Source organism: Channa argus, chromosome 14 (assembly GCF_033026475.1).
Source record: "Channa argus isolate prfri chromosome 14, Channa argus male v1.0, whole genome shotgun sequence".
Taxonomy (NCBI): Eukaryota; Metazoa; Chordata; class Actinopteri; order Anabantiformes; family Channidae; genus Channa; species Channa argus.
Genome location: NC_090210.1, coordinates 19,534,963 through 19,560,777, shown reverse-complemented (window position 1 = coordinate 19,560,777; position 25,815 = coordinate 19,534,963). Strand labels below are relative to the sequence as shown.

General features: G+C 38.7%; 2 protein-coding genes across 2 annotated transcripts; both read left to right on the top strand.

Annotated features, from left to right (window-relative positions):
- The first annotated feature begins 1,185 nt into the window (after positions 1–1,185).
- On the top strand, positions 1,186–6,843 carry dnajb4 (DnaJ heat shock protein family (Hsp40) member B4). The gene is made up of 3 exons (XM_067475364.1): positions 1,186–1,669; positions 3,768–4,348; positions 5,758–6,843. Exons 1-3 carry the CDS (start codon positions 1,459–1,461, stop codon positions 5,986–5,988), a joined length of 1,023 nt encoding a protein of 340 aa, XP_067331465.1. The 5' UTR covers positions 1,186–1,458; the 3' UTR covers positions 5,989–6,843.
- Positions 6,844–8,791: 1,948 nt separating this feature from the next.
- Positions 8,792–25,783, top strand: gipc2 (GIPC PDZ domain containing family, member 2). The gene is made up of 6 exons (XM_067474776.1): positions 8,792–9,393; positions 21,295–21,480; positions 22,204–22,384; positions 23,063–23,175; positions 23,444–23,525; positions 24,536–25,783. The coding sequence occupies exons 1-6, from the start codon at positions 9,118–9,120 to the stop codon at positions 24,685–24,687; spliced, it is 990 nt and encodes a 329-aa protein (XP_067330877.1). The 5' UTR covers positions 8,792–9,117; the 3' UTR covers positions 24,688–25,783.
- The last annotated feature ends 32 nt before the right edge of the window (positions 25,784–25,815 follow it).

The following is a 25,815-nucleotide window of genomic DNA, read 5'->3' as shown; positions in this document are numbered from 1 at the left end:
ACAGGGCTGAGCCTATACCCGCTGTCATTGGGCGAGACGTGGGGTAAAACCTTGACAGGTCTCCAGTCTATCTTGGGGCCAACACAGAGAGACATGCACAGACAGACAACAATTCACCTTCACACCTACATGCACTTTAGAGGCAGCAATTACCCTAAACTAACCTGGACTCTGGGAGGACACACAAGCACAGGGAGTAAACTCTGTGTAAACTCTACACAGAAAGTACACAGAAAATACTTTTAATCAAGTATATTCTGGAATGCAGGATTTGTAACTAAAAATTTGAAGTGTGTGGGACTTTTATTTAAGTAAAGCACGTGATTTGAGTACTTCTTACACCACTGAGTTGAGATTTCTGTTGGTGGCTTTTTTATACTTGAGTTTGAATAAAACAAAGCTGAGATCATGGGTGAGTTGAGACGTGCTGACAGCTGGATTTTGTTTTAACATCAGGTTTGTACCTGCTTCAGTCATTTCTGTAACCAAAGTCAATTTCTCATTCTACAAGTCTTTATTCTGGTTTAGGATTAGTGTTTCTGTAAAAAAACATGCATGTTCCAAATTTTGAACAATAGAATTATTTACAATTATGACCTTGTAAGAAAAAGAAACAGCACCCATGAACTCATGACTGCACTAACGCTGTTATGTCTGCAATCCACCATGTCCCCTCAACCTGTTCATAGACTTGGCTCTTTTGTCCATTCTTACCACTGAAAAAAGGGAAAATGCAATTTATAAATTGTATTACAAAATAAATAATAATAATAAAAAAAAAACATTATCACATCCTCGACAGCTTGATTTTAAGTCTATAGGTTATTTACAAATGTGACTTGTTCCTAGAACAGAACCCAGAGGTTTGGGTCTTGTGTCTGTTCCTAAAACTTGAACTTTTGCTCTCTTGAACTGAAATGAGAGAAAGCTTCTTCTTATTCAAACACGGATAATTCTGCACACATCAGGTTTTTAAATCAAGTCTTAGCACTAAAAAGCTCCCAAATACTCCCGCTTTTTGCAGCAATTTAGCAGCTTCGGCTGTTAAGTCTGCAACAATGATCATGGATCGTTGTGCTGTCTGTGGGTTGGGGGCAGCTGATCCCCATTCTCAACACTAACACTCATTTTGCACTGAAGTATCTGATGCAGTCAGAGCAGCTCTTCCCACCGGAATCAGAATCATTCGCGTTGTCTAACTTGACTTTGGCGCTGTGGCCGCAGGGGAGGGAGCTGTGGCTATTTAAAGAGGGTCGCCCAGTCACGGATAAATAACAGAGGGTCCACGGCGTTGACTAACGGGCTCTAAATGGTCTTCATCCTGCACTGCGTGTCTGTCTGTGGACATTTATTGTTGATCAGTCCGGACTAAGGCCGCTTCGCCCTCCGAGCAGGCTCAGATCAGTCGAGCAGCTCTTCTAACCCCATCTTTATTTCATTGAGTCTATTCGGGGAAAAATGGGTAAAGATTACTATAAAACGTTGGGCATCTCTAAAGGAGCCACGGATGAGGATATTAAGAAAGCTTACAGAAAACAAGCGCTGAAATGGCATCCGGACAAAAACAAGTCTGCAGCCGCCGAGGAGAAATTTAAGGAAATTGCCGAAGCATATGAAGTCCTCAGTGATCCGAAGAAAAGGGAAATTTATGACCAGTATGGTGAAGAAGGTAATGTATTAAAAAAAAAAAAACAACGCATTTATATAATTTTGTGGCTGATAATTCACATTTAAAACACCGCTAGAAAGCCGTTATAAAGCCGGGTGATTGGATGTGAAAACAGCTGGCTTTAATTCAAGTCACACACTGTAACCAGCAAACCAGCAGGCCCCAAAATACAGCTGTTCAGCAGATCACAGAATGAGTTTTGTGCGTTTTATTGCAGGAATAATTCTATAATATATGTGCACCCCCCCCCCCCCCCCCCCAAAAAAGACGTTCTAACTACAGAAAAAGATAATTTGAATGAGTCACAAGTTTCTGTACAGTCTGTGCTACCTACAGTGTCTGAACACAAAGATTTGCTTCTCAGTCCAGATGGTTATGGGTGGGAAGCATGTATGAAGTAAGGAAGGAAAGAAAAGACCAGAGATCATCTTCACATCCATATATGAAACATTCTCAGCTTCTAATTATTTTTAATGCAAATCCATTTTTAATCTTACTGTAACAGGGGATACAGTTGGCCAGGAAATGTCAATCTAAGTGAAATCTGGTGTATTTTAAGAGTAGAGCATGAAAAGGTCATGTAAAGTTATGTAGGAAGAATGGTCTTCTTTAAAAGCTTACATGCAACAGACAGAGCATAAATATATGTGTGTGTGTGTGTGTGTGTGTGTGTGTGTGTGTGTGTGTCGGGGGGGTGGGGGGTGGGGGGGGTGGATAATACAATGCAGGGTCTTTAACACTGACAACCCCACTGATTAGTCACTGTAATATCCTCAGAAATTAAAGATGCTTTCTGTTCACAAGTCTTAAAATTTATCCAACCAAGACACCAGTTCCTCTAAAAAACATCTTAGTATAAATTCTGACGCTTCTCTTCAGATCGTCGATCAATAGTACCGAGCTGTTGCCAGTGTTCTCCTTCTGCAAGATTTAGTGTCTGTATAATACACACTGTTGTACTCACTGGAATTATTTTTATGTGACATGAGCTCAGGGGTTGCTATGGCAGTAAAAGCCGAATCCAAAAGTCGGATTCGGTGCATTTTTATAACAATATTCATAATCTGTAGGGCTGCAACTAACAATAATTTTCACAAATCCAATAAATTGGCTGATCATTGGACCAGAAAACAATGAGAAAACTTTTTTATTTATTTTTGTCTTTTCCTGTGAGTTCAGGGTCGCCACAGTGGATCATTGTCTGCATGTTGATTTGGCACTGGTTTTACGCCGGATGCCCTTCCTGTCACAACCCTCCCCAATTTATACCGGGCTTAGACCGGCACTGCAAAGCTGGAGAGGGGAATGGGCTGTTAGGGGTTCAATGTCTTGCCCAAAGACACTTCGACACATAGCCGGGACCAAGGATCGAACCACTGACCCTGTGGTCCTTGGACAGCTGCCTTACCATGCTACAGCTGCCCCAGAAATCAATGAGAAATACCAATCATAATATTTCCGAATATTAGAGTCTCATTTTGTCTGATCAACACTCGACCTACTGAAATGTATATATTCAGTTTACAACTATGTTCATATGAGGGAAAACATTAGTATGGTGCTTGAAATAAAAAAAATATGATTAAAGTAGTTTTTTTAATTGATTCAACAATTATTCAGTTAATGACTGCAGCCATACATGGATTAAGCGATCAGGGGACATATGGGTCACAGTCTGATAAGTTACTGTTCATACGTTGTGTTTGAGAAGCTCGGTTAAAAGAAACAAAATCACTACAAAAGATGCAAATGAAGTGAACAATGATAAACCACAACCTGAAAATTCCCAAGACAGATGCAAGATATCTAAAAACGAGCGTGAAATTACAATGAACAAATTCAAAACAACCAAAAAGAATCGATGGGACCCATTTTCTCATGATCCCTCCATGATTGCAGCTGCAATGAACTGACTGTAATGTGTTTCGCTCATCCTGTGAGTGATACACGATCTGGTTATTTTGGGGATAATACTAAACCAGCAGATTGGATGGTGCAACACTGTCACAAAGTGACAACACTTTGTGGCATAAAAAGTTCTCACACTGCTGACTGTCAATGTTACGATGACTAATGAATCACTTCTGTTGGCCATCAGGTCTCAAGGGAGGAAATGGGCCCACTGGTGATGGACAGGGCAGCACTTTCACCTATACCTTCCATGGGGACCCCCATGCTACCTTTGCCACATTCTTTGGGGGGTCAAACCCTTTTGAGATGTTCTTCGGGCGTAAAGCCAACGGGAGGGATGATGACGACATGGAGGTAGATGGAAACGACCCCTTTGGGTCTTTCACCAATTTCAACTTGAACGGATTCCCTCGGGACGGCCACGTTGGCCCTGGAGGCCAACAACGCCGGAAGCAGGACCCGGCCATCGTCCACGAACTAAGGGTCACCCTGGAAGAGGTCTTCCATGGTTGCACCAAGAGGATGAAAATCTCTCGCAAAAGGCTAAATCCAGATGGCAGGACCATGCGGAATGAGGATAAGATTCTCACTATCGAGATCAAGCGTGGTTGGAAGGAGGGAACCAAAATCACATTCCCGCGAGAGGGAGACGAGTCGCCTAACACCATTCCTGCTGACATTGTTTTCGTCATCAAGGACAAACCACATCCTCACTTTAGGCGAGAAGGCTCCAACATTGTGTATCCTGTGCGCGTGAGCTTACGACAGGTGAGGCATTTTCTATTTTGAGTGCAGCAGTATTAATAGAGTCTGATAGATGGATTAGTCACACACAGGGCAGAATCCGAACAAGTTCCCATTCACATGAGAGTGCTGCTTTAAAGTGTTGAAAAACCTGGTTCACAATGAATAAAAACAGTGTGCCTCAAAAGTTGGTCCAGGGATACTGAATGAGTGTAGTACCGAACTTCACACACCCACTTTGGATGTGCACTTATGTAATGTGGATCATCAGCATTGAGAAATAGGAGCTGTGACACAGGGAGACCCAGAGAGGTGGCGGACGCCCGCGCACACGGTGCAAGATGTACTTATATGGCTCCTCTTATTCTCTGCAGTGCTTCACAGATAGATCTCTCTGCCTCATTGCTAAATATGTGACTGCTTAATGCAAACATCAGCAGATCAGTTCCACATCTCCTGGATCATGCTGGGAAATGCTAGATCAGAATAAAACACCTTCTAATCACATTAATGGTCTTATTATAACGTGTGGATGATATCATTGCACAAATTGTGCAAAAATGTTTGGACCCATGATGCTGCACGATCATTTAGATCATCCAACTCTCTAACGAATAACACTGTTTCACTATTTGGTGTATAGTTTATTCAGTAAGTGACAGACGAAAGCACAGAAATGCCCAATAAAGGTTTGAGGTGCATAGTTTGTCTACCAGAGAGGCCCGAGAAGTTTATTTATCAACATTAACATGCTCAACTCAGTGCATAAATTCTTTGAAATTCATGGATCCTTATCATAAATTACTGTATACCGGGGTGTTATATAATTATGTCAACAAACAAAATCAACGATCATATCAAATTTTTAAATACCGAAACAGTAACATCAGTATCGGCCTCCAAAAACCCAGGATTAGTTTGACTATACCGTTCACGATCATTGCTCAAAAATGGTAAAATGTTGAGAGCTGTTTACAAAGCATAGAATTAGAAAGTGGTGAAAAGTAATTAAGTATAATTTTGATATGTTTTTCCTTTAGTGGAGTATTTCCATTTTCCGCTAGTTCCTTCTTAGACTTCATTGCATTTCAGAAGCAAATGTCAAGCTTTTACACTTCGAGATTTAGTTTTAATTTAAGTGATACACTATATTGATCCATGGCGTGAAATTCACCAGGTACCCAGCAAAATGTAAAATGATTTAAATTCTAATCCCTAGATTCAAATCATATGATCACTAAAACAGACAATAAGGCCATCAACATCAACATCGTACCAGAAAGCAGGACTTTCACTTGTAACTAAGTACTTTTACTTAAGTAAATGATCTGAGTACTTCTTCCAGCACGGCTAAACACTAAAGAGCCAAACAAATAAAGAAAGACTTCATGTGTGTAAATTCCTATCTTACACCCTTATTCCTGTCTCTGCAGTCGTTGTGTGGATGCTCGGTTACCGTGTCAACGATAGATGGCAAGACGTGCAACATGAAAATCACAGACGTCATCAAGCCTGGCATGAGAAAGACTGTTGCTGGGCAGGGTCTCCCCTTTCCCAAAAACCCGGAGCAGAGAGGAGATCTGGTGGTGGAGTTCGATGTGAACTTTCCTGAAACGTTGCCTGGCAACGCCAAGGACGTCCTGAAACGACACTTACCTGCTTAGGATGAAGGACTGGATGAGGGGAGAAAACTACATGACAGTGCTCGCCCTCGTCAACAAACACACAATCTCACACGCGTGCACACACACACACACACACACACACACACACACACACGGACAGTTCTGACAGTTCCCAGATGGACCCCCTACTGATGAATGTGCATTCTCTATTTTTGAGCTATTTGGTGTTTTTATAAATGCCATGCATGCTGCCAAGTGCAAGTGAAAGACTGGTTGTTAATATCTGAAAGTACACATTTTATGTATGTGGGTCTTTGCCATACTCACTTTATCTTTTTGTTTGTTGAAACTATTTGGCTGTGCAATAGTTTACCGTTGCCAAAAAGAGTATCAGTGTGTTGGGAAAACTGCAATGCAGAACAGTACATTTTCATGCTATTATTTAGATTTAAAAAGCTTCATTGCTCATTTGGCATTTGTCATTTATCAGCGTTTTGTTATGAAGAAATTCAAGCTTTAGTTTGGGGGCTGTCTTAACGTTTGTGTACATTTTATTCAAGAGGAAAATGCTTGAATGAAGTGGATTTTGTGCATTTTAGAAACTTACATGTGAAGCTTTAGACTTGAATTTTAAAATAAATATTTCCAAAAGAACCGAGGAAATCAGTTAATCCGGCTCCATGAATTAAGCAACAATGATCACTTTTAAACCACTAATACTGCTGAGGCCTTTTTGTGATCAGTCTGAGACAGAAATATTACACAAAATTGGTTCTCTACAGCAGTAGAATATAAAACAGTTGTTCAGAAATACAGTATATTTTGATAGTAAAATGTGACTATTTTTGTTGTTTCTGATGTGCCAAGATCATTATTAAAAATATATTGACTGAATTCTATTTCCAAAGCTACTAATGGCAGAAATGCATGTAAATATAGCTGTCTTTTCCCAGCTGCTACATCTCATATGCCAACACAGAGGCCTTTATGTTTTCCCACTAGGGGACGCCACATCATTCATCATGGCTCAGGGGCCCCCAGATGAGAGGGTCCATGTTAGACAGAGATGGCCACTTGGCTGCTGATACTCTTACTCATCGGTTTGTAAGTTTAAAGCAGAAAACGTGGCTTAAAAAAATAGCATTTCTTAGAAGTATTATAAAGGCTGGTTTTACACACCTACAACACGCATTTATTATAAAAACAAAAACAAAACTGTCATCTTTCGTGTTGTTTGCCAGACTGAGGCCTCAGTGTGCACAAATCGTTCCTTTGTCTAACAAGGTTTTGTATTAAATGGCAGCGCTGTTCTTAAAATACTTACAAGCACATCAACATGTGTTAGAGATTAGTGCAAATGATGAGTCACTTTAGGTAGAGAGTAAACACACCTGCTCCTTCTTAATGTGCGACTGTACCAGTCTGATGACAGCCTTCACTGTGTAAAATCACAGGAACAAATGACATTCATTCATTTTACCTTTAGTTAACTTACATTTTCTGTCTGTGGTTGATTGCATAATAGGCTGTTTGTTAAACTGCGTGATTTAAAAAAGAAGACAATAACTTTTTAAAATTGATTTTACATTCTGCAAATGCGTAGGTGAAATCTCGGTATTAACGGTATTCGGTTTAACAAGCCTATTTACCGAGGGAAAATATGGCATTCAGTAAAACACTTGACAGGTTCTGACAAGTGCCACAACATAGTTTAGCTTGTGTCAGTGAAAAGTAGTTATGAAGGAATGTTTTAAGGATCACAGCAGGTCTCACATTATGATTTCCCTTTAATTAAATCGGATAAATTATGCTTCCATGTAGCTTTTCATTTATTTATGAAGGTGTGTTAGTTTATACTGTTACTGTATTAATTTGTTCACTAGAAATGATTAAACTTAGAATAAAAAGGATTTACTGTCATCACCAGGCTTTGGCTAAACATTCATACCCTTTCTTCAGACACAAAATTTAGACCCAATTATTATGTGAAAATGTAAAGTATGCTAACTTTAAATGCACAAACTAAACATGCTATACACTAATAAAACCTGGCAGGACATGCTAAATAGCAGGAGATCCACCTTTACCAGCAGTGCTGTTTTGTTCCACATTGAGATTTCTTTGATTTATTTCTGAGAAATTCTTCTTTGTCTTTGTCTTGTCTTTGCGGGTTTTAGTTTGCGAATACACTTAAAGAGTTGTTTCACTTTTGCTGTTTTACCAACCAAAGACTAACTCTCTGAATCAAAGAAATTAAATATAATGTTGGCGGTTTTCCAAATGAGAAAACAAAACAAAACAATTTCCTTGAATTTGTACACTAATTTACCTTTAACAATGCCTGAACATTTTTCTGCAGAATCATTATTTATGAGACACGTGTTGGACAAATCTGTTGTGTTTAAAATACCTTGTTCTGACACAGCGTTTAACCAGTAGTTTTGTTATTTGTTTTATATATGTACAGATATATCAGTTTATGAGCAGACTACTTTTGTACCTATGAAGTCGTTTATAGAACATCTGGCCCGCTTACTTCAAATTTAATGAAAAATGTTTTTAAAAAAGTACTTTTTTCAAGCAAGCACTTATGCTTCAGCTTTTGTTACTTTTGTCTTACAGTGGGCAACTCAATTTATACATAATGCCTATAATGGGGTCTTCTGTTTCACTAATCCTTAAAAACCACTTTGCTTGTGTGTGAGAATAATTATAGGTTACTTTAATGAAAATGTGCAAAATTAAACATGTCTTCCCGCCCTGCGTCCGGGTACAGGTGCACCGTGACCGAGCCTGCTGTGGAGCCCTAGGACGTCCCACTGCGCCTGCGTCACGCGGCGCGCTCAGAAACAAACAGAGCGGCTATTGTTAGCCGAGGACCGGCCAGCAGGTTGTGTCAGAGTTTAGCCCACACTCCCCCTCCTACCTGTTGAATATTTACACCGTGTTAATTGCGAGCGAGGCTCGAGTGGAAAAACGAAGTCGTAACCTCGGTTCGGAGCAGGTGAGGAAAGGAAGAAATTGAGTGAAGCTCGGAGGAAAGGAGGAAGTAAAGGACAACACGAGCGTCGGGACTGGAACTCGGCAGGTACTTCAATGTTGTAGCAGCAGCAGCAGCTCGGACTTTTTGCATATAAACGTCGAAACACCCACGAAGACAACGCAAACATGCCACTGGGACCGTGGCGGAAGAAAAACAAGCCGACGAAGGAGCATTTGGTGGAGAACGAGGAGGTCGGCGGCGGACACGCAGGTGCCGGGAGCTTGAGTAAATCTCCCGTGAACGGAGCGGGGCTCCCGCCGCCACCTGCCAACCTGCGGCCCAAACTGGTGTTCCACACGCAGCTGGCGCACGGCAGCCCCACGGGCCGCATCGAGGGCTTTACCAACGTCAAGGAGCTGTACACGAAAATAGCCGAGGCGTTTAATATAAGCCCACCCGAGGTAAGACCTCACCTGTTGTTAGAGGGTCGAAAACGCTTTTTGTGTGCGTGTGAGCGCGCGCTGCTGTCCGGGCTTAACTCTTGAATCTAAGCAAAGTACGTGAAGTACTTCAACTTGTTTTTGTTGGTACTTTTACTGAAAAGTTTTAGCAGTTGTCACGGCCGGATTTAGCTCTTAGGGAGCCTCAGGGCAAATGTTTTAAGGGCCCCGCCATAAGGCTGAAAGGTTTATTGAATTAAATTAACAAAAAAGTCTGTTTTTTTTTCTGTTCTGTAAATTATTTTTTATTTACTAAATGAATATGATTCTATAAAATCCTAGGTTGGTGTATGTCAGTAGGCAACTTGGACCAGCTTCTTTGTCTTTCAGACCTCTACTGTGTAAAAGCAATTGAAAACACTTCAACTAGACACATATTCCGCTGGGTGACTTTTGTTATTAATTAAATTATTATAAATTTTTAATTTAAAAAAAATTCCCCCAAATAATCAGATTTTCCAAAACTTAGTACAGCAGACTAAAGTAAACAAGACTCATGTGCACAGGGGCAACATCTCCTCAAACCTCAACTCATTCTCAACTCATTCTCCCTCAAACCTCAACTTTAAAAATACATTATGGACTTTTCAACAATGCGTTTGCTTTGTTTGCTTAATTCAAACACTGTGACACATTAAGTAAATATATATGTCTTAATGTGTATTTGAATTGCCTTAATCATAATGGCCAATAGAGCAAACTCTAAACAAATATGCAAACACAGATCATTCACGCCTATAGAGGATTTTTCTCATGTCGCATTGCCCCTAATGCTTTAAATGGCCACAAGTCCACTTGAGACCTCACACATTTGCACTAACCTACTTTAGAGCGCTGTGAAAAATTATGGCGATTAGGAGCCTTTTGGGGAGTATTTGTTAGAAATATCTCGACCCAGGTGGCACCAGGTAGGCCTGAGTTTTAAGACGTCTTGGGAAAGGGGGACCCTGGCTAGAAGCTAATCCTGTTTAGGTGCTTTGGCATGGAAGAGTCTGGGAACACCTGGATTACTAAGTAGCACTGTATGTGACTGCAAAAAATATGACATGGCAATTATTTTAGTAACTGACAATTTAAGTCATATTATGAATACATGGCGAATATTCTCTTTTTCCAGGCTATAGCTTAAGGGAGAGCAGTTTTTTCACCATCCACAGGTTCAGCAGTTTCAACCCCAGCTCATCCAACCCACATGTCAATGAGCCCTTGAGCACGATACTAAACCTTAAGTTGCTTCTATATGTCCCCCACACAAAAGAATCTGGCAAATGACAAAATGTAAATGTGAATGTTTGCCAATATTTGTCACTTCCAAATTTGTCTTGTAACCAACATGAGACGTCCGGACCCCTAAATTGGGAACCACTGGAATAAAATACCTAACTGTATTTGGAAAAAGGACATTTACTTGCAGTGGAGTATTTGTAGAGTATAATATTGCTAGTTTTACTTACTTTACTCACTTAAGTAAATTATGTGAATGGCAGGGCTGGAAACCCTGTTTACACTACTGTCAAATTTGAGGTGCTTGTACCTCAGTATTTGTGTTTAATGCAGATATTACATACATACTTACTACCTCAAGTATAAATTTGACAGTACTATATAAAACCTTTACACACAATGGAAACCTTCATCCACCACTGAGAGATGAGCTTTTGCAAAAAGGTTGAGTGAAACTCTTACTTAAGTGGCTTTTGTCTTAGGGTGACCAGTAAAAGTCAGCTTTAGATCGTCTCGTGTCAGAGCTAGTTGGTGTTTGTAAAGGCACACCCTGAAGTCTCTCTGTCAACCTGCGCTCCTACACTCCTACCAAATTGAGCAATATCTGCATAATCTTCATTATACAATCTCAGAAAATTTGGCGAATGAATGTTGCCTTTATTTTAAGATACAATTTCTAATGGCTATTTTAAAGTGCTTTAAGCATACCGTAACACTGTGAAACATTATCAAAATGCATGTCTATATGGAGATATCGAAAACAAAAGAAGGTTCAGTGAACTCCTCTGGTACCAGACTGCTTAAGCTCTTCTTTTCAAAGGAAAGTGTGAGTGGCATGTTTGGCTTTTGTCAGCCTGATTATGACTAGATAGTCAGGCGCGGCAGCCTGTTATCAGCCTGATGTGCTGCAGGCGCTGGAGATGTAAACTTCTTCCTGGACTTGAAAGCTCACAGACTTGCCTAATTCTAGAAGAAAACTAATTGGAAAGGAATTTTTCTTAGTGACGTAACTAAATGGTGACACAGCACAGGAATTTAGACAAGCCATTTTGAGACGTGGGATATGTGACATTGCTGACTTCAATATTTAGTTTTCTTTATACTATATTTTTTGAAGTTAGTGCTGTTTGGTGCGTTTTGCCAAATCATTGTTTTTAGGGATCTTAATTTCTGAATAATGTTTGGGATTATTCACAGGTTTCAGATTTTAAGGTGTCACTTACTCACCACTCATGATTAGTTGGGCCACAGTAAATGTAACATCATCCTACAACAGTACATCATAATGTTTTATCTACCTGTCTATTAACGTGACAAGTTGCAGTTATAACTTGTTCAAAAGTTAAAAGTGTTTATGTAAATGTTGTGAGGTCTTGACTTGGTGAGATTGTAGTCACATGTTTTACAGAAAAGTGACCAGGGTGCTCATTCACGTTAAGCTGAACTTTTCAGATGTCATCAGATTAACGGAAAGGAGGCGATGTCTGAAATAGGGTGTGCAGCATTTAAAGGAAGAACTGCCCTAATGTTAGAAATTACCCTTAATTAGACTGGGACTATGCAGTTTTTTTGGCTAAACGGGACAACTGCCGTCTATCTATGGGTATTTTAGGGGTATTGTTTTTATGTTTCTGTCTATACTTTACTTTAGTACAGAAACAGCCTAATAACATTTTCTAATCACAGACACAGGAGAGTTAAAGAGATCAGGATTTTAGCTGAGTTTCATCAGCTGCTCTAGAAGACCAGGTAAATACCCTGATGCTGACAGGCTCATTCCACCCTCAAGCCTTCTTGAGCAAGACACTGATCCCCTAGCAACTCCAGAAGTGACCTCTAGAAATCTTTAATACAGCAATGAATGAATAATCACATTAGCTTTCATGTTGAAAGAAAAACAAAAGTTTCTGGCTCAGTTAATTCCTGGATGCTTGCTAAGCAGGTATCTGAAGAAAAATTACAACATAAAGTCAACATATAAAGATTGTTAAGCAGTTAATGGGACGGTGGTATTCTTTGTCTCTACAGTAGATGCATAAAGTATTTTTGAACACTGGCCTATTCATGTGATGTGATGCAGATAGATGCAGAGACAAACACAGACAATTTGAGGGACTGTTGTTAGATAATGTTAGTGGTTGGACTCCCCACAGGAAGTCCCTTGTGTCCGGCTCAGTGGGCACAGCCTCAAATCTAAGCAGATAACCTGTCCTAGCCAAAGGCAGAGGCGTCCCAGAGGTGTCCCAGAGGACCCAGGAGAACAGCTCTGCCCAAGGGCTCCTCCCTCCATAAACACCGTCAAGCCCTACTGTTGTTCCCATGCTGACTGAATCAGGGCCCAGTGCTGTGAGATAAAAGCCTTTTAACTTTCCAACAAAACATATTATTTCAGGAATAAAGCAGGACGTCTTAACATTTGATGTGTACTTTCAAGGGAAGCTTGGTACTGTACAGTACCTACATTTTTCTACCTACAACCCAAATTATACTTAAATCATATTCAAGAATAGTTTCTAATAGTTTTATCACTATTTATATCAGTGAGTGTAGACTTGATGTTAGAAGCCCCTCTCTCAACAGTATTATCTGTGTTTCAACAACATCACATCCTTAAATGAACAGTTGAATAAACACTCTTTAAAAACACTATAACCGGAACCTTCCCACTATAACATGGGATTTATTGGTATTCATGTTTTTTAATCAAGGTGTACCTTATAAAATTTAAAAACCTTTCACAGCTTCATGGGAAATAAATTAGAAGCTCTTGGGGAACTTATTATTGACAGAATATTAACCATTGAAGTGATTTTTAGTTTTAATAAACCTGTGCGCAGGTTTAACCTTATCTAGTGGAAGATTTGCTGCTTTAATTTGTTTTATTTTATTTTAAAATTAATGTTTCTTTGAGACCCTATTTGGCTGTAGGTGTAAATGGTTGTCTACGTGTGGCCCTGTAGTAGACTGATTGAATCCAGTCCCCCACAATCCTAAAACATGATAAGCAGCTTAGAAAATTAAGTAGATGGACGAATATTATTTAACTTGGTCAGACAAAAGGATCTAGCAAATAATTTATCAGTAGATAAAAAAATTGTTAGTTGCTGTTGAGTTTTTGTTAGTTTTTTTTTCCCCAAGATTTGATAATATGATAATATGCTCAGTCAAAGATCAGTGGCTTTCAGCTTGTCCTGCACGTTGATTTGACATGAGTTTTAGATCAGATGCACTTCATGCCACAACTTCCTGGCTCGGGACGGGCATCAGGGTGGCCCTTGATGGCTAAAATCCCTAAAATACCCAATAAGTAAACAAGAATCTTGAAAATCACAATGAACTTGTGATACTTGACAATTTTTAAAACTTCACTAAGTGTCATTCAGATTAAGTATTGAGGTTCAACAGTCAATTCCACCAGTGAATGTTTGTTGAAAACCAAATCCAGAGTCACTGCTATAAATTAAATTTGATGCTCTGTCAAATGCAGTATGAGCTCAAAACAAGCTGAAATGACGTGTGTGTGTGTGTGTGTGTGTGGGTGTGTAGCCCTGTGACACTGAGGTTACACGGCTTAGTTATGTAATAAACAATGGTGTTGTCTTCCTCCTGCTCTTTGCTTCTAATAGGATAATTATTTCTTTCTAAACAGACACCACATTGCATTTAAACATGCCTGGGTTTAGTTTATGCATTTATTTGTTGTGCCTTAATTAGACAGTAATCCTAAAGTCAATTTATTTATGAAGCAGAACTGATGGGAATTGTCCGAATGAATTACAGCACATGCACTAGAATTAAAGAGACGGAATAACATACATCACTGTAAACTCTTTTCAGTGTGTTTGTTGTCTTATCCAGCAAGACATGCATGTAATATTATTTAAGGTTTGAGTTGTTCTGTGCAGGTTAAAGTCTGGTTATTTTCTCAGTTGTAGCATTTTAGGTGTGGCTATGTGACTTTGCTTCTTGTTCACCTGCTGCTCTCTGCTCATCATAAAACACACAGACATTTGCCTGGTGTTTTGAATATCTGAGTTGTAGTCAACTCACAGAAACACACAAATTGTTTTTGTTTTGCGGGTTCCATGTAGTTTTACTTTCGTGTTTGCAGCCAGACATTTCTTAATCTGGGGGATTGGGTGAAATAATCTCATTTGATTAAGCTTGAGTCTGCTGTTTGTAACAACTAGGTTTATGTACTCACTTCCTAAATGTTGTAAAAATCACAAAAGCATCAGGATGAACGAAAGTTTAAGCTATTTGGTCACATATCGTTGAAATATGCTGTTGGTTTAGACTCACATTATAGCCTGTTCAGTTTGTCTAAAAACACACCATCAGGGCCTGTATTTCTGATGCAAAGCAATGCAACTTAAATCAAAGTGCTCACAGGATTGTCTCCATAAGATTATACACTATTTGACTTCTAAGTTGACCCTCTACAATATAATGAAGTCCATTACAATAGTTCTACACCTAGTCTACCTTTACATAGGCTGTAATTGCATTTGTTTTGTCAGATCTTTTCAGTGAGGTGGTAATTCAGCGAAATGTTTTCCGACAGTGCAGTTAGGTATGGTTTAAATATGCTTCTGATATTCTACCCACTTCATATTGTAGGATGAGGAATACTTTCAATATAATCAGCCCAGTTCAACACAAATACCTCAATAATAAATGTGATAATGAAATCACTATAATACCAATATTATCAAAATAATGTTCAATCCATTTAAATGTTTTGCTGCTATATTTACATATTACATTTGATTAAACTAAGTTTGTTTACATATAATTAAATTAGTAGGAGAATTATTAATTAGAACAATATGATTTAGTTAAATTATAAGGTACTATGTAATTTTAATTACAATTTCACATAAAGTTAATACTTAATACAGACAATCCACACTGTCACAGACTATTTGGTTTCACATAAAGAACTGGACCTCCACAACTGCAGGCTCTTTCATTTTTATGCAAGGCAGCAGCTAACAATAATTTTTAATCTCTCCATTTACTATTTCCGCTCAGCTTGTGCAATTATGTTTTCTGTCAAAGAGGGAAAATATGGTCTCCCAAGTTTATTATTTTCTTATAGCCAACATTTTCCTACTTGGTAGGAAAACATTTTTGCGTCAAAAATTAATTTGCCAATTAGTGTCACTACAATCTTATTAATGTTTTTCCTAACTTCAGGCCAATGTTTCCCCGTGTGTTACATAAACCCAGTTATATTGTATTAGTGCCTAATAACATGCTGGAATTATCCTGCAACATGATTTCAGAAAACATGTGTTTACTGGTAATTGGGCTTCATTACACATGTGACAAGCAAATGAGCATGAACTCTTCCTGTGTGTGCATACTGCACGTCAGCAAGAAACAAATGCGATGCTAACAAATGGCATGATAAATGATAAGCTGCAGAAACAGATCCCGTGTGTGTGTGTGTGGAGCACTGACTGGACTTGGTCTGTGTTATGGTGGTTATTTGCCAGTATTGATGCAAAGGAAAGTATTGACAGCCTTCACAATGACAACAGCAGATTTGAGGAATTGAGTTCCGGTGCGTCTCCCTTTGCTCTCTCAGAGGATCAATGGTTTAGATAAAACAAATGTGGATTGAAGATGAAAACGTATGTGTTTTATCTGTTGTCGAACTGACCTCTGTTTCTTTTGTTTTTGTTTTTATTGCGTTATGAGTAACCACTTTTGGCTCAGTAGTAGAACAACCTTTTCAGGCTTAGCTATGATAAACTAATAATGAAATCAACCTGTTACAGTAAAACACTTTGCTTATGCATCTATTATCTATACTGTGCATCCTACAGAGGGTGAGGTGGTGTACACCCATAGGCTGTATATACTGTATCCCTCTGTACACTCTAGATAGGCTGCATAAACATTTATCATTAAGGCTTTGCAAAATTACCAAAATTCCGGATCCCAATTTAATTACCTTCATATCCCCACAACAATATATGTCACAGTAGCACAAGGCTGATATCTTGTTACAGTTTGAATTGCATAGTTGACAATAAGGTATTTACTCACATATGTTCATTTGTACCTTTTTACTATTTCTATACCGTTGGATTTAATTCTTGCTTCAGTGGAAATAGTGGTGTTAGTCTGCTGAAGGCAGAGATTTGGTGCTGCCAGAGGACACAAGCATGACACTTTTTTTTCCTCCAAGTGAGGAGAAAGATTTTACAATAATACAATAATTTACTCAATTTACTTATTTGAAAAGTCATATAAAATATTAAAGCATCAGAAAGACAGAAATCAGTCAACACAACAGGGAAGAGAGTGAGTTACACCATGTAGAAGCTGATATATAGAGCTACATCAGTATTAATTCTTAAAAACATTTTGGGGGATCTATCAAAAGATTCGTCGTGTTTTATAGAAATACTATTGACCAATATGCCTTTATGAGATTTCATGGTATCAGTATTGGCCTCAAAAGTCCAAATGTACAAACCAAGTGTTACAACTAGATTGAGAAGTCATATTTGAATGTTTAAAGTTTAAAGCATCTTTTGGATTTATACATAAATATTTAGCATTTTCACAGGACAGCATGACTCTAAGCAACAAACTGAGTAAAATAACATGTTGCCAAAAACGTGTTTGTTTATTGCAGTAGTTATTGTTGTTTCTATTTTCCTATTCATATGTACTGTATTTTCATTATGCTGCTTCTATAGTGAATATTACATTGTTTCTCTCATTGTGAAGTGATGTGATCTGTTTATGAATTAGATTTTTGTTTCAGTCATGAAACCAGCCATGCTTGACCTATTCTGATCACATTAGCTCTGAGTCAGCTGTATGACAGTGATTAATCCTGGTTCCGTTTATTCATTTAAGACGAGCTCTTTACAAGCAGTCCTGCTTTTCTGACACCCCTTTGCCATTTCGATGAATCTCACAACCACAGTTACAGTAGGTAAATGATTACACTGGCTTAAATGCTGATGAATGTGATTTCCGGTTTAAAAATGCCACGCCACAGTACACACCGCTTACATCAGCATTCTCTGTTAACTAAAAATACCCAACACACAAATAAGAAATGACCAAAAATGACTACTGTGTAATATTTTCTGTTATATTTTTTCAACTATCTTTTCTTACATTAGAAGAGAAAATTAATAAAATAAAATAAGGGAAAATCAAAGAAACCTGAGATCTTATTCAGTACTAATTCAATACAGGTTTTCGTTTTAGTGGGGAGATTGGTAGCATTTAAACACAGACAGGAGAAGAAATCTATTTTCTTATTTAACTATAACTTTTTAACTATAATTGTAGGGATAAAGAGTACACGTGTGGATGTTTGTGGGGAAAAGGTTAGATACCTTTGTTTGAGCTGTGGTTGAACAGTTGGTCTAAAGAGATAAAGTAACAGTCTACAGTCTACAGTGAATTATAGCTTTTTTATTTTTTAATTATACATTAATCTGAGAACATTTTTTTGTCGGCTACTACTTGTCTTAGTGTGTCCTGCTCTTTTGGACTCCTGTGGCTTTCTAGCTGATTCAGCGTGTTTTTTTTTTTTTTTTTTTTTCACGAGCGTCTGTCTTGTCAGTCAGAGAGACCACTCGGATTGGCTGTTCCCCTTAGTAACTCAGTGCATAAGAGAATGCCGTTGACACCAGACGTATTGTACTCTACCCACAAAAGCAAATAACCAGCAAAATGAAAATATAATAATCTGATTTCCAAGATATTATGTAATTGAGTGCATCAGCGAACTGGTATTAATGTTCTGTAGAATACCAGAACTTTAATACAGTTGATTGCTTTTATGCTTTTGCATGTTCATTCGATTTTAAATTGCTCCACAAAAACACTGAAGCTGCTGCACCTTAGTTTTTCTGCTGGGATGAACACTGAAAAGTCACGTACCATAGGGCTTTGCAGGAATAGCACTGATAAAGTAATTGGCACTGCTGCCTCACATCCAGGAAGTCCCTGGTTTCCTGGCGGCTGTGCTTGCGTCGGTTTCCTCTGGGTATCATTGTTAGGTTAATTGTTTACTCACAATTACCTGTAGGTGTGAATGTGAGAGTGAATAGTTGTCTGTCTGTGCATGTCTGTGCATGTCTGTCTGTGTTGGCCCTGAGATAGAATGGAGACTTGTCAAGGTTTTGCCCCACGTCTCGCCCAATGACAGCTGCTATAGGCTCTAGTCCTCTGTCCTTTCTGCTTATCCCGTGAGTTCAGGGTCGCCACAGCGGGTCATTGTCCACATGTTGATTTGGCACAGTTTTTACTGCTGGATGCCCTTCCTGACGCAACCCTCCCCAATTTCTACCGGACTTAGACAGGCACTGCAAAGCTGGGGACCGGGGATCGAACAAATGACCCTGTGGTCCGTGGACGACTGCCTTTAGCAGCTGAGCTACACTCGCCCCCAATGGATTTTAATTTGATATGTCATAAGTCAATTCACAAATTTAAGAAATAAGAGAAACATTATCCTCAAACTTAAAGGTATCATAAAGTTTTAAGTTTGCTTTCTGCCGACGTGGAAAATTTAGATAAAAAATTTATACTCTTTTGTTGTACCGTTGTCTGTCTGCAATTTAGTGATTAGTATGTAGTGGTAGTCCGAAGCATTATGATTTATATATTTTAATAAAGTGGAGCCTTCATTAACCTTTTTTAAAATGGCATTAAGTAGTTGTTAATGTAGAAAAAGACAATTTATAAACTGAGAGTGTTGGTTTAAAAAGGACAGTATTTCTTTCTACAAAGCAACAGTTTTTCAAGCAGCATGAAATGGTAGTACAATTACATGACAAATACGTCAGAATTGTACTGTAATTGTAGTCATCAAGTAAATATCCTTAGTTACATTCCACCGCTGTGATTGACTGTGAAGCAAATACAGCTTATGAAGCAGAATCTGTTAGTGCAGCGTGTCTCATATCATCAGTGTACTATAGTTACTGAGAGACCGTTTTGACAGTTGCCTTATTTAACATGTGGCCTTTGTGATGTGCTGCTCTTTTTCCCAAGCTTAAAAAGGCTGATGATATATATTGTGAAATTGTAAAGATTTCCTTTGACATTAGCACAGGTGCTCTTTATTTCAAGCAAAGCACGTGGGAAAACCTGCATTTGTTCAATCTAAACTCTATTTTTAATCTGTCAAGCTGGACGCAGAAAACATTTCATTCGCTGTGCTTTCGCTTGCCATTTTTCCATGTGGTTATCAAGGTTGTCGGGTTGGGCAGTGGGAGGTGTAGTATCTGTCTTGTTTGTCATTTAGTCTGAGAAGAGGCAGTTGTTGTTGTAGTGTGTGACTCTGCTCGCTGCAGCGTAGCTGTATCCCGCAGTGTGAACAGGCTGGGGCTGTCAGCCCAGCAGGAGGAGATGAGTGCTGAGAGCTGCATGCTCACAGAAGTAGCTTAATGCATTTGGCAGCCTTGGTAACCAAACCAAGTGTAGGCGTCTACTGCTGTCCCTCCCACTCACTCTTGGGTAATGCCCTGGCCTTTTCCTGGTAAGGGGGGGTGGAGCTCAAGAGCCATCATTTTGGCTACAGTACAACCTAACTCTAGTGCCTAGATTTCCTTTCTCCTATCCTTCCTACTCCCCTCTCTGTCCTTTCCTCTAGTGCCCCCCCTCAATTATAATCCCATTCTTTTATAGTCTGGTAACCCAAGGCAACGTGTGTGTGTGTGTGTTTGTGTGTGTATGGCTGTTGGTACACAGTAAAATAAAGGCCCAAACAAGGCAGGTCTTGCTGCCAGAACCTGATTGTGCACAGAGGCCATTCTCCTGATCAACTGGTATGAATCACTCCCTTTCTTCTATGAAACCCGGAAGTCAGTCAGTAAATCCTGGCACAGTATTTAGGAAGTTGATCCCATCAGAGATGTTGAGTGCATGACTTATCTTTGGCCATATTTGAGTCTGTTTATTAGTTCCATGAATAATAAAAAGCAGTTAAAGAAGTAAATGGTGTACTGACTAGGTGAGAGAGAGCGGAATAAATGACTCACTATCCACTAGTCTTGTGTAACGTGTCACTGTCCAGTTGCTCTTTAAGTGTTGTTAAATCTGGTCACTTGTATCATGTTCCCCGTGATCACATTTCCCCCTCTTCTCCTGCCAAGGGGTGACAACAACAAGGTGTGAAGCCACATCTCAACATTTGTGGCGCATATAAAAAAAAAACAAAACAGTAATTTTCCCCTTTGACTCCAGCATAAAATGGTGCCACTTCTTAAAGCTCCATTAAACGCACTGGCCGACTGGTGGCACCTTGGGGTGGAAGAAGGCATAACAGCTGTTTCTGTTTTTAGCCCACTGATGCATTGTCATTTATACTAATATTTTTGAATTCAGCTTAGTTTTCAGGATGTGACTAAAAAGAGTTTACTTTTATTTATTTTTTGCATTGTGTGTGAAATATTCTGGGACTGTTCGGACTAATCTGGGCGTTTCCTTTAAAAGACAACAAATGACTGATTATTTCTTTGTCTTTTAGAAGCTTCTTCGTAGTAACATTTAAAAACTATTTTTTAAATAATCAGGTACAACACTTTTAGTTTTGTGTATTTTCTTGTTGTTTATATGAAATACTACATATGACTGCTTTATATCTCTGAACAGATCATGTTCTGCACCCTGAACACCCACAAGATTGATATGGACAAGCTGCTGGGGGGGCAAATTGGTCTTGAGGATTTTATCTTTGCCCACATAAAAGGGATAAAGAAGGAGGTAGAGATTTATAAATCTGAAGATGCTCTGGGCCTCACCATCACCGACAATGGAGCAGGCTATGCTTTCATAAAGGTGAGGAACATTTTAACCACAAGGCCTCAAGGAAAAGTATCTTTTGTTGTTTTTGTTTGTAATAACTGCACTATGCTCTGCTTAAAATTTGGTGGTGCTTATGTTAATATAAAGAGTTTGCTTACTGGTTTACGTCGTTTACATATTTGCATAAATACTACATTCAAAGTAATTTTACATGCTTTTGTAATTGGAATCCTAATTTAACTTGGTATTTTGCCAGATTCTTTCACCAGAACAAACTGCTCACATGGTTCATCCTGTGATTCTGCAGTAGCACTGCATGATGAAGGAAAGTCTTTATTCAAAATATGTCTAACAACCTATAGACAAAACTGTACTGCAGTTTTTCTATCACGTCGACTTTTTTTTTGAGTATCTTTGCATCACATATTGTTTCCTTTTTCAAAGCTTTTGAAGCCTCAAAGAAATAAATGCTGTGATTTTGCTTTTCACAGAAGCTTTTTATACATAATATATCATCTTTTTGTTCTGAGTCAAGTGGTTTCACAACAGTTGACTCACGAACCTGCTTTTCCTTGGCCTCCACACACTTGGTCCTTTTTGTTTATATCTGTGTTTTTGTATTGTGTTGCTTGGAGAAACCCTCTAACAAACCTCCTTCCATGTGGCACTTTTGCTTTTGTATTTATCACTGATGTGTTTATTTATTTTTTGTTTCCTTCCCATGTTCTCTACTCTGCTCCTGTCTCCTCTTGGCAGCGCATCAAAGAGGGAAGTGTTGTGGACGGGGTGAAGGTGATCTGCGTAGGCGACCACATAGAGTGCATTAACGGATGTAACGTTGTCGGGACACGGCATTATGAAGTCGCCCGCATGCTTAAAGACCTGCCCAGAGACAAATCTTTCACCCTTAAATTGGTCGAGCCGATGAAGGCTTTTGGTGAGTGAGGGAACGATTCAGACAAGGTGGAGGTGGCGCTAACACTGACTCAGAGACCAGCATCCACACATTACACAATTAACCCAGAAGCACAAGCGAGAGTTCAGATTGTTTTTGAGCAGAAATGATTAGTTCATTAGTAGAGGTTTTAAAAAATATATAAATGAAGTACTTTTTCAAGCAATCAATTCAACTTCTACATTTGTGATTAATAAACGAAATACCTATAATGAGTATCTGACATTGTATACACATTATAATCTGCTCATTAACTGGTGAACAAAAACAGTACCTGCTAAGTGATCTTCTCTGTTTAGTTTTTGTATTTCTTTCCTTCATTTTTTAAAGTCTTTCGCTAAATTACTTTTGTTTGATAAATACAAGAAGAAGAATACAAAATAGAAGTTTAATTTTTAACTACTTACTAAATTGATTAAATATGTTTATTGACTTGTGGGGACCTGGGGAAGTGTAGTTGCTACTTACGTAAGTAGTGGCTAATGGTCTATTTAAACAAATAATAAATAATTAAATAATTAATCTATCAAAAATATATAGGATTCTCTGCATACATTGCAACTAAGAAATTGGTTAGTTCTATATAACAGTTATATCAGTAAACTCCAGAACCTTGACAGTCTGCAAAGAACTACATGTATTTCTTTCTCTGATTGACAGAAATGTTTGAGCCCAGGTCAAAAGGTGCCAAACCTGCCGGTGACAACAAGATTGGCACAGGGAAAGGGACTCTGAGACTTCGCTCTAAGGGCCCAGCTACTGTAGAGGAGGAGGTACGTTTCTCCAGTTAGCAGAAGATGGAGCAGGTCTGTCTTAGCCTTAGGATAACATTAAGGGTTCAGTACTGAAGTTTAGACAAATTAGGCTCAAAACAATGACATTTACACTATGGAAATAATACATGTGCTAAACCATATGTATCCATACACCAATGATCTCAATCAGATGTCAATTAGATGTGTTCTATTACAGCAACAAGTGCTTACACCCCCAATAAGCTAGCGAGTGAATGATATGAACTAAGTTGTTTGTGTTTTCCAGCCAACCGAATTTGAGGAGAAGGCAGTAAAGAAAGTGGATGACCTCCTGGAGAGCTACATGGGCATCAGAGACACCGAACTTGGTGAGTAATGTCAACACTGACATTACCTTTTTACATTATTCACATTGTCCAAAAAGCTAAGTAAATAACCCAGCAGTGAGATGTCTGAAGAAAGTAGCTGATGCTTTACAAAATATTAAGTCTTGTGTTTTAGTAATAATTTAGATTGCTCTATCTGTGACCCTGCTCTGTATGTTACCCCATGCTTCTGTCACAAAATGTTCCCTGTGTAAAGTGAACAAACAAAACATAATGTTATCGTGGCACACAAAGCAGTAGCTGCTGTCATGGAAATACTGGTTCGGTCCCAGTCATACATTTTATCATTGGGAGCAAACAATCAACTCCTGTGAGCTAATGAACCTAATGGGTGCAAATGTTTTCAAAAACAATGGGAGCTTTATGTGATGAAATCCAAGACTGCTAATATCACAGTACAGACTTTGTCTTTATATCTTGTCCATCATGTAAAGAGTGTTTTGGGGTAAAATAAAAAGCATCATTACACAGTGCAGCAACAACTTTTAGTAATTTGTGTTATGTACTGTATGAAGGTGATGTTTAGATGCAAGACTTCACAACTATACAATCATGATGTTATAAAAGCAAAAGCAAAAATCCTGGCATCTGAAGGAGATAAAATGGGACTTATCTAGGCCATGTTATGTAAATGCCATTTTTATTCATTACATTCCTGATATGTGGCACAAAATTGAGTGGGATTAAGAACTACCTCCAAATTGTTTTACTTTATAAGCTCTGAGAGATTGTGGAGCTATATGGAAAATTCTATGAAAATGTTGTCATGCTGGACACCAGCAGTTTTTTGGGGAATTAAATGTTAGAGTGCTGTATACATCCATTGATGGGTGTCTGACGAGGATTTTTCTAGCTTTACAAGATGGGATGGGCTTGTACAGCAAGATATGTTTGCATCCTATTGACATGGTGATGAGAGAATTAATGTTGTACCACAAACCCTCAGCTCCTTAAGTCCTGCTGTACTGGCGTTTCTGCTCTTTTCTCTCCAGCTGCTACCATGGTCGAGGTTGGCCGTGACAAGAAGAACCCAGATGAATTTGCCATGGCGTTAGACGAGACCCTCGGAGACTTTGCTTTTCCAGATGAGTTTGTCTTTGACGTCTGGGGGGCCATTGGAGACGCTAAGCAAGGAAGATTTTAAGTTTTCTCCTGCCTCCAAAACACACACACATACACTACACACAGGCAAACAACCTCCTTCCCCAACTCACCTTTTAATATCCTCAGAAACGGGTTGGACAAACTTCAACCAACACACAAATGAGTATCGCTGAAATGTTCTGCTGCACAAGTGTCTGCTGCACATAAGGAATTTAACGTGTCGGCATTTCAGTGAAGTCTTGTAGGGATATCCATAGAATTTCCTGCAAGTTGACGAGTTGTTGATTGATTCCAGATGTTGTGTAAACCTTGTGACCCCCATTTTGAAACCAGGATTGCTCCAGCTGCATTCATTGCTGTTTTGAAGACCAAAACCTAGTGAATGGTGTTCTATTACACTGGTTATTAATGGTACGTACACATCTTTAATTTTAATCCCTCTTCATACTGTAGCTGTGTAATTTTGAATATGCTGATGAGCACACAGCTTTTTAAAGGCTTTTTTATATGTGAAAATGCTGCTGTAGCAGCATTGTGTAATTAGTGTAATTATAGTGATAGTAGCAATATTTTTCTCTCAATTTTGTATTTTTATCCCATCTTTTGAAAGCATTAAAGGACCTCACGGTGAAAAACAGTCAACTTTAACCACATTTCACATTGCAATGTTTGTTTTTGTGATATTTTTTAATTTTTTTGTCTCTGTGCCCTTTAAACATATCAGCTTGAGCTATGTAGCTGAGACTGAGCAACATAGAGACAAGATGCCTTTATTTTGAGAACACACATTCCGCCAACCTTTGTTTTTCATATTGTATCTGAGCACTAACACATTAAAACGTAGAGAATCACGACTTTTTTTTTCCCTGTAATTTTATCAAATCTTACACTGTATGGCTTTCATATACTGAGACGTGGCTCAATGTAAAGGCCACTTTGAAGGCTGTCTGAAATGGGATCAGTTGCAATCCAATGTCTCACATAAATGTAACACTAATTCACTGTCGATCTAAACTTAAATTGTGGCTTAATTAGGCTTATTCACTACTGTTAACTAAGCAGTTAACTTATTGTTTGACATACTATAAGGGATATTTGTTGGATAGACAATAAAAATTTCATATCTTGTTATACTACTGCTGTGTCATGTGTGCATCTGGTTTACAGT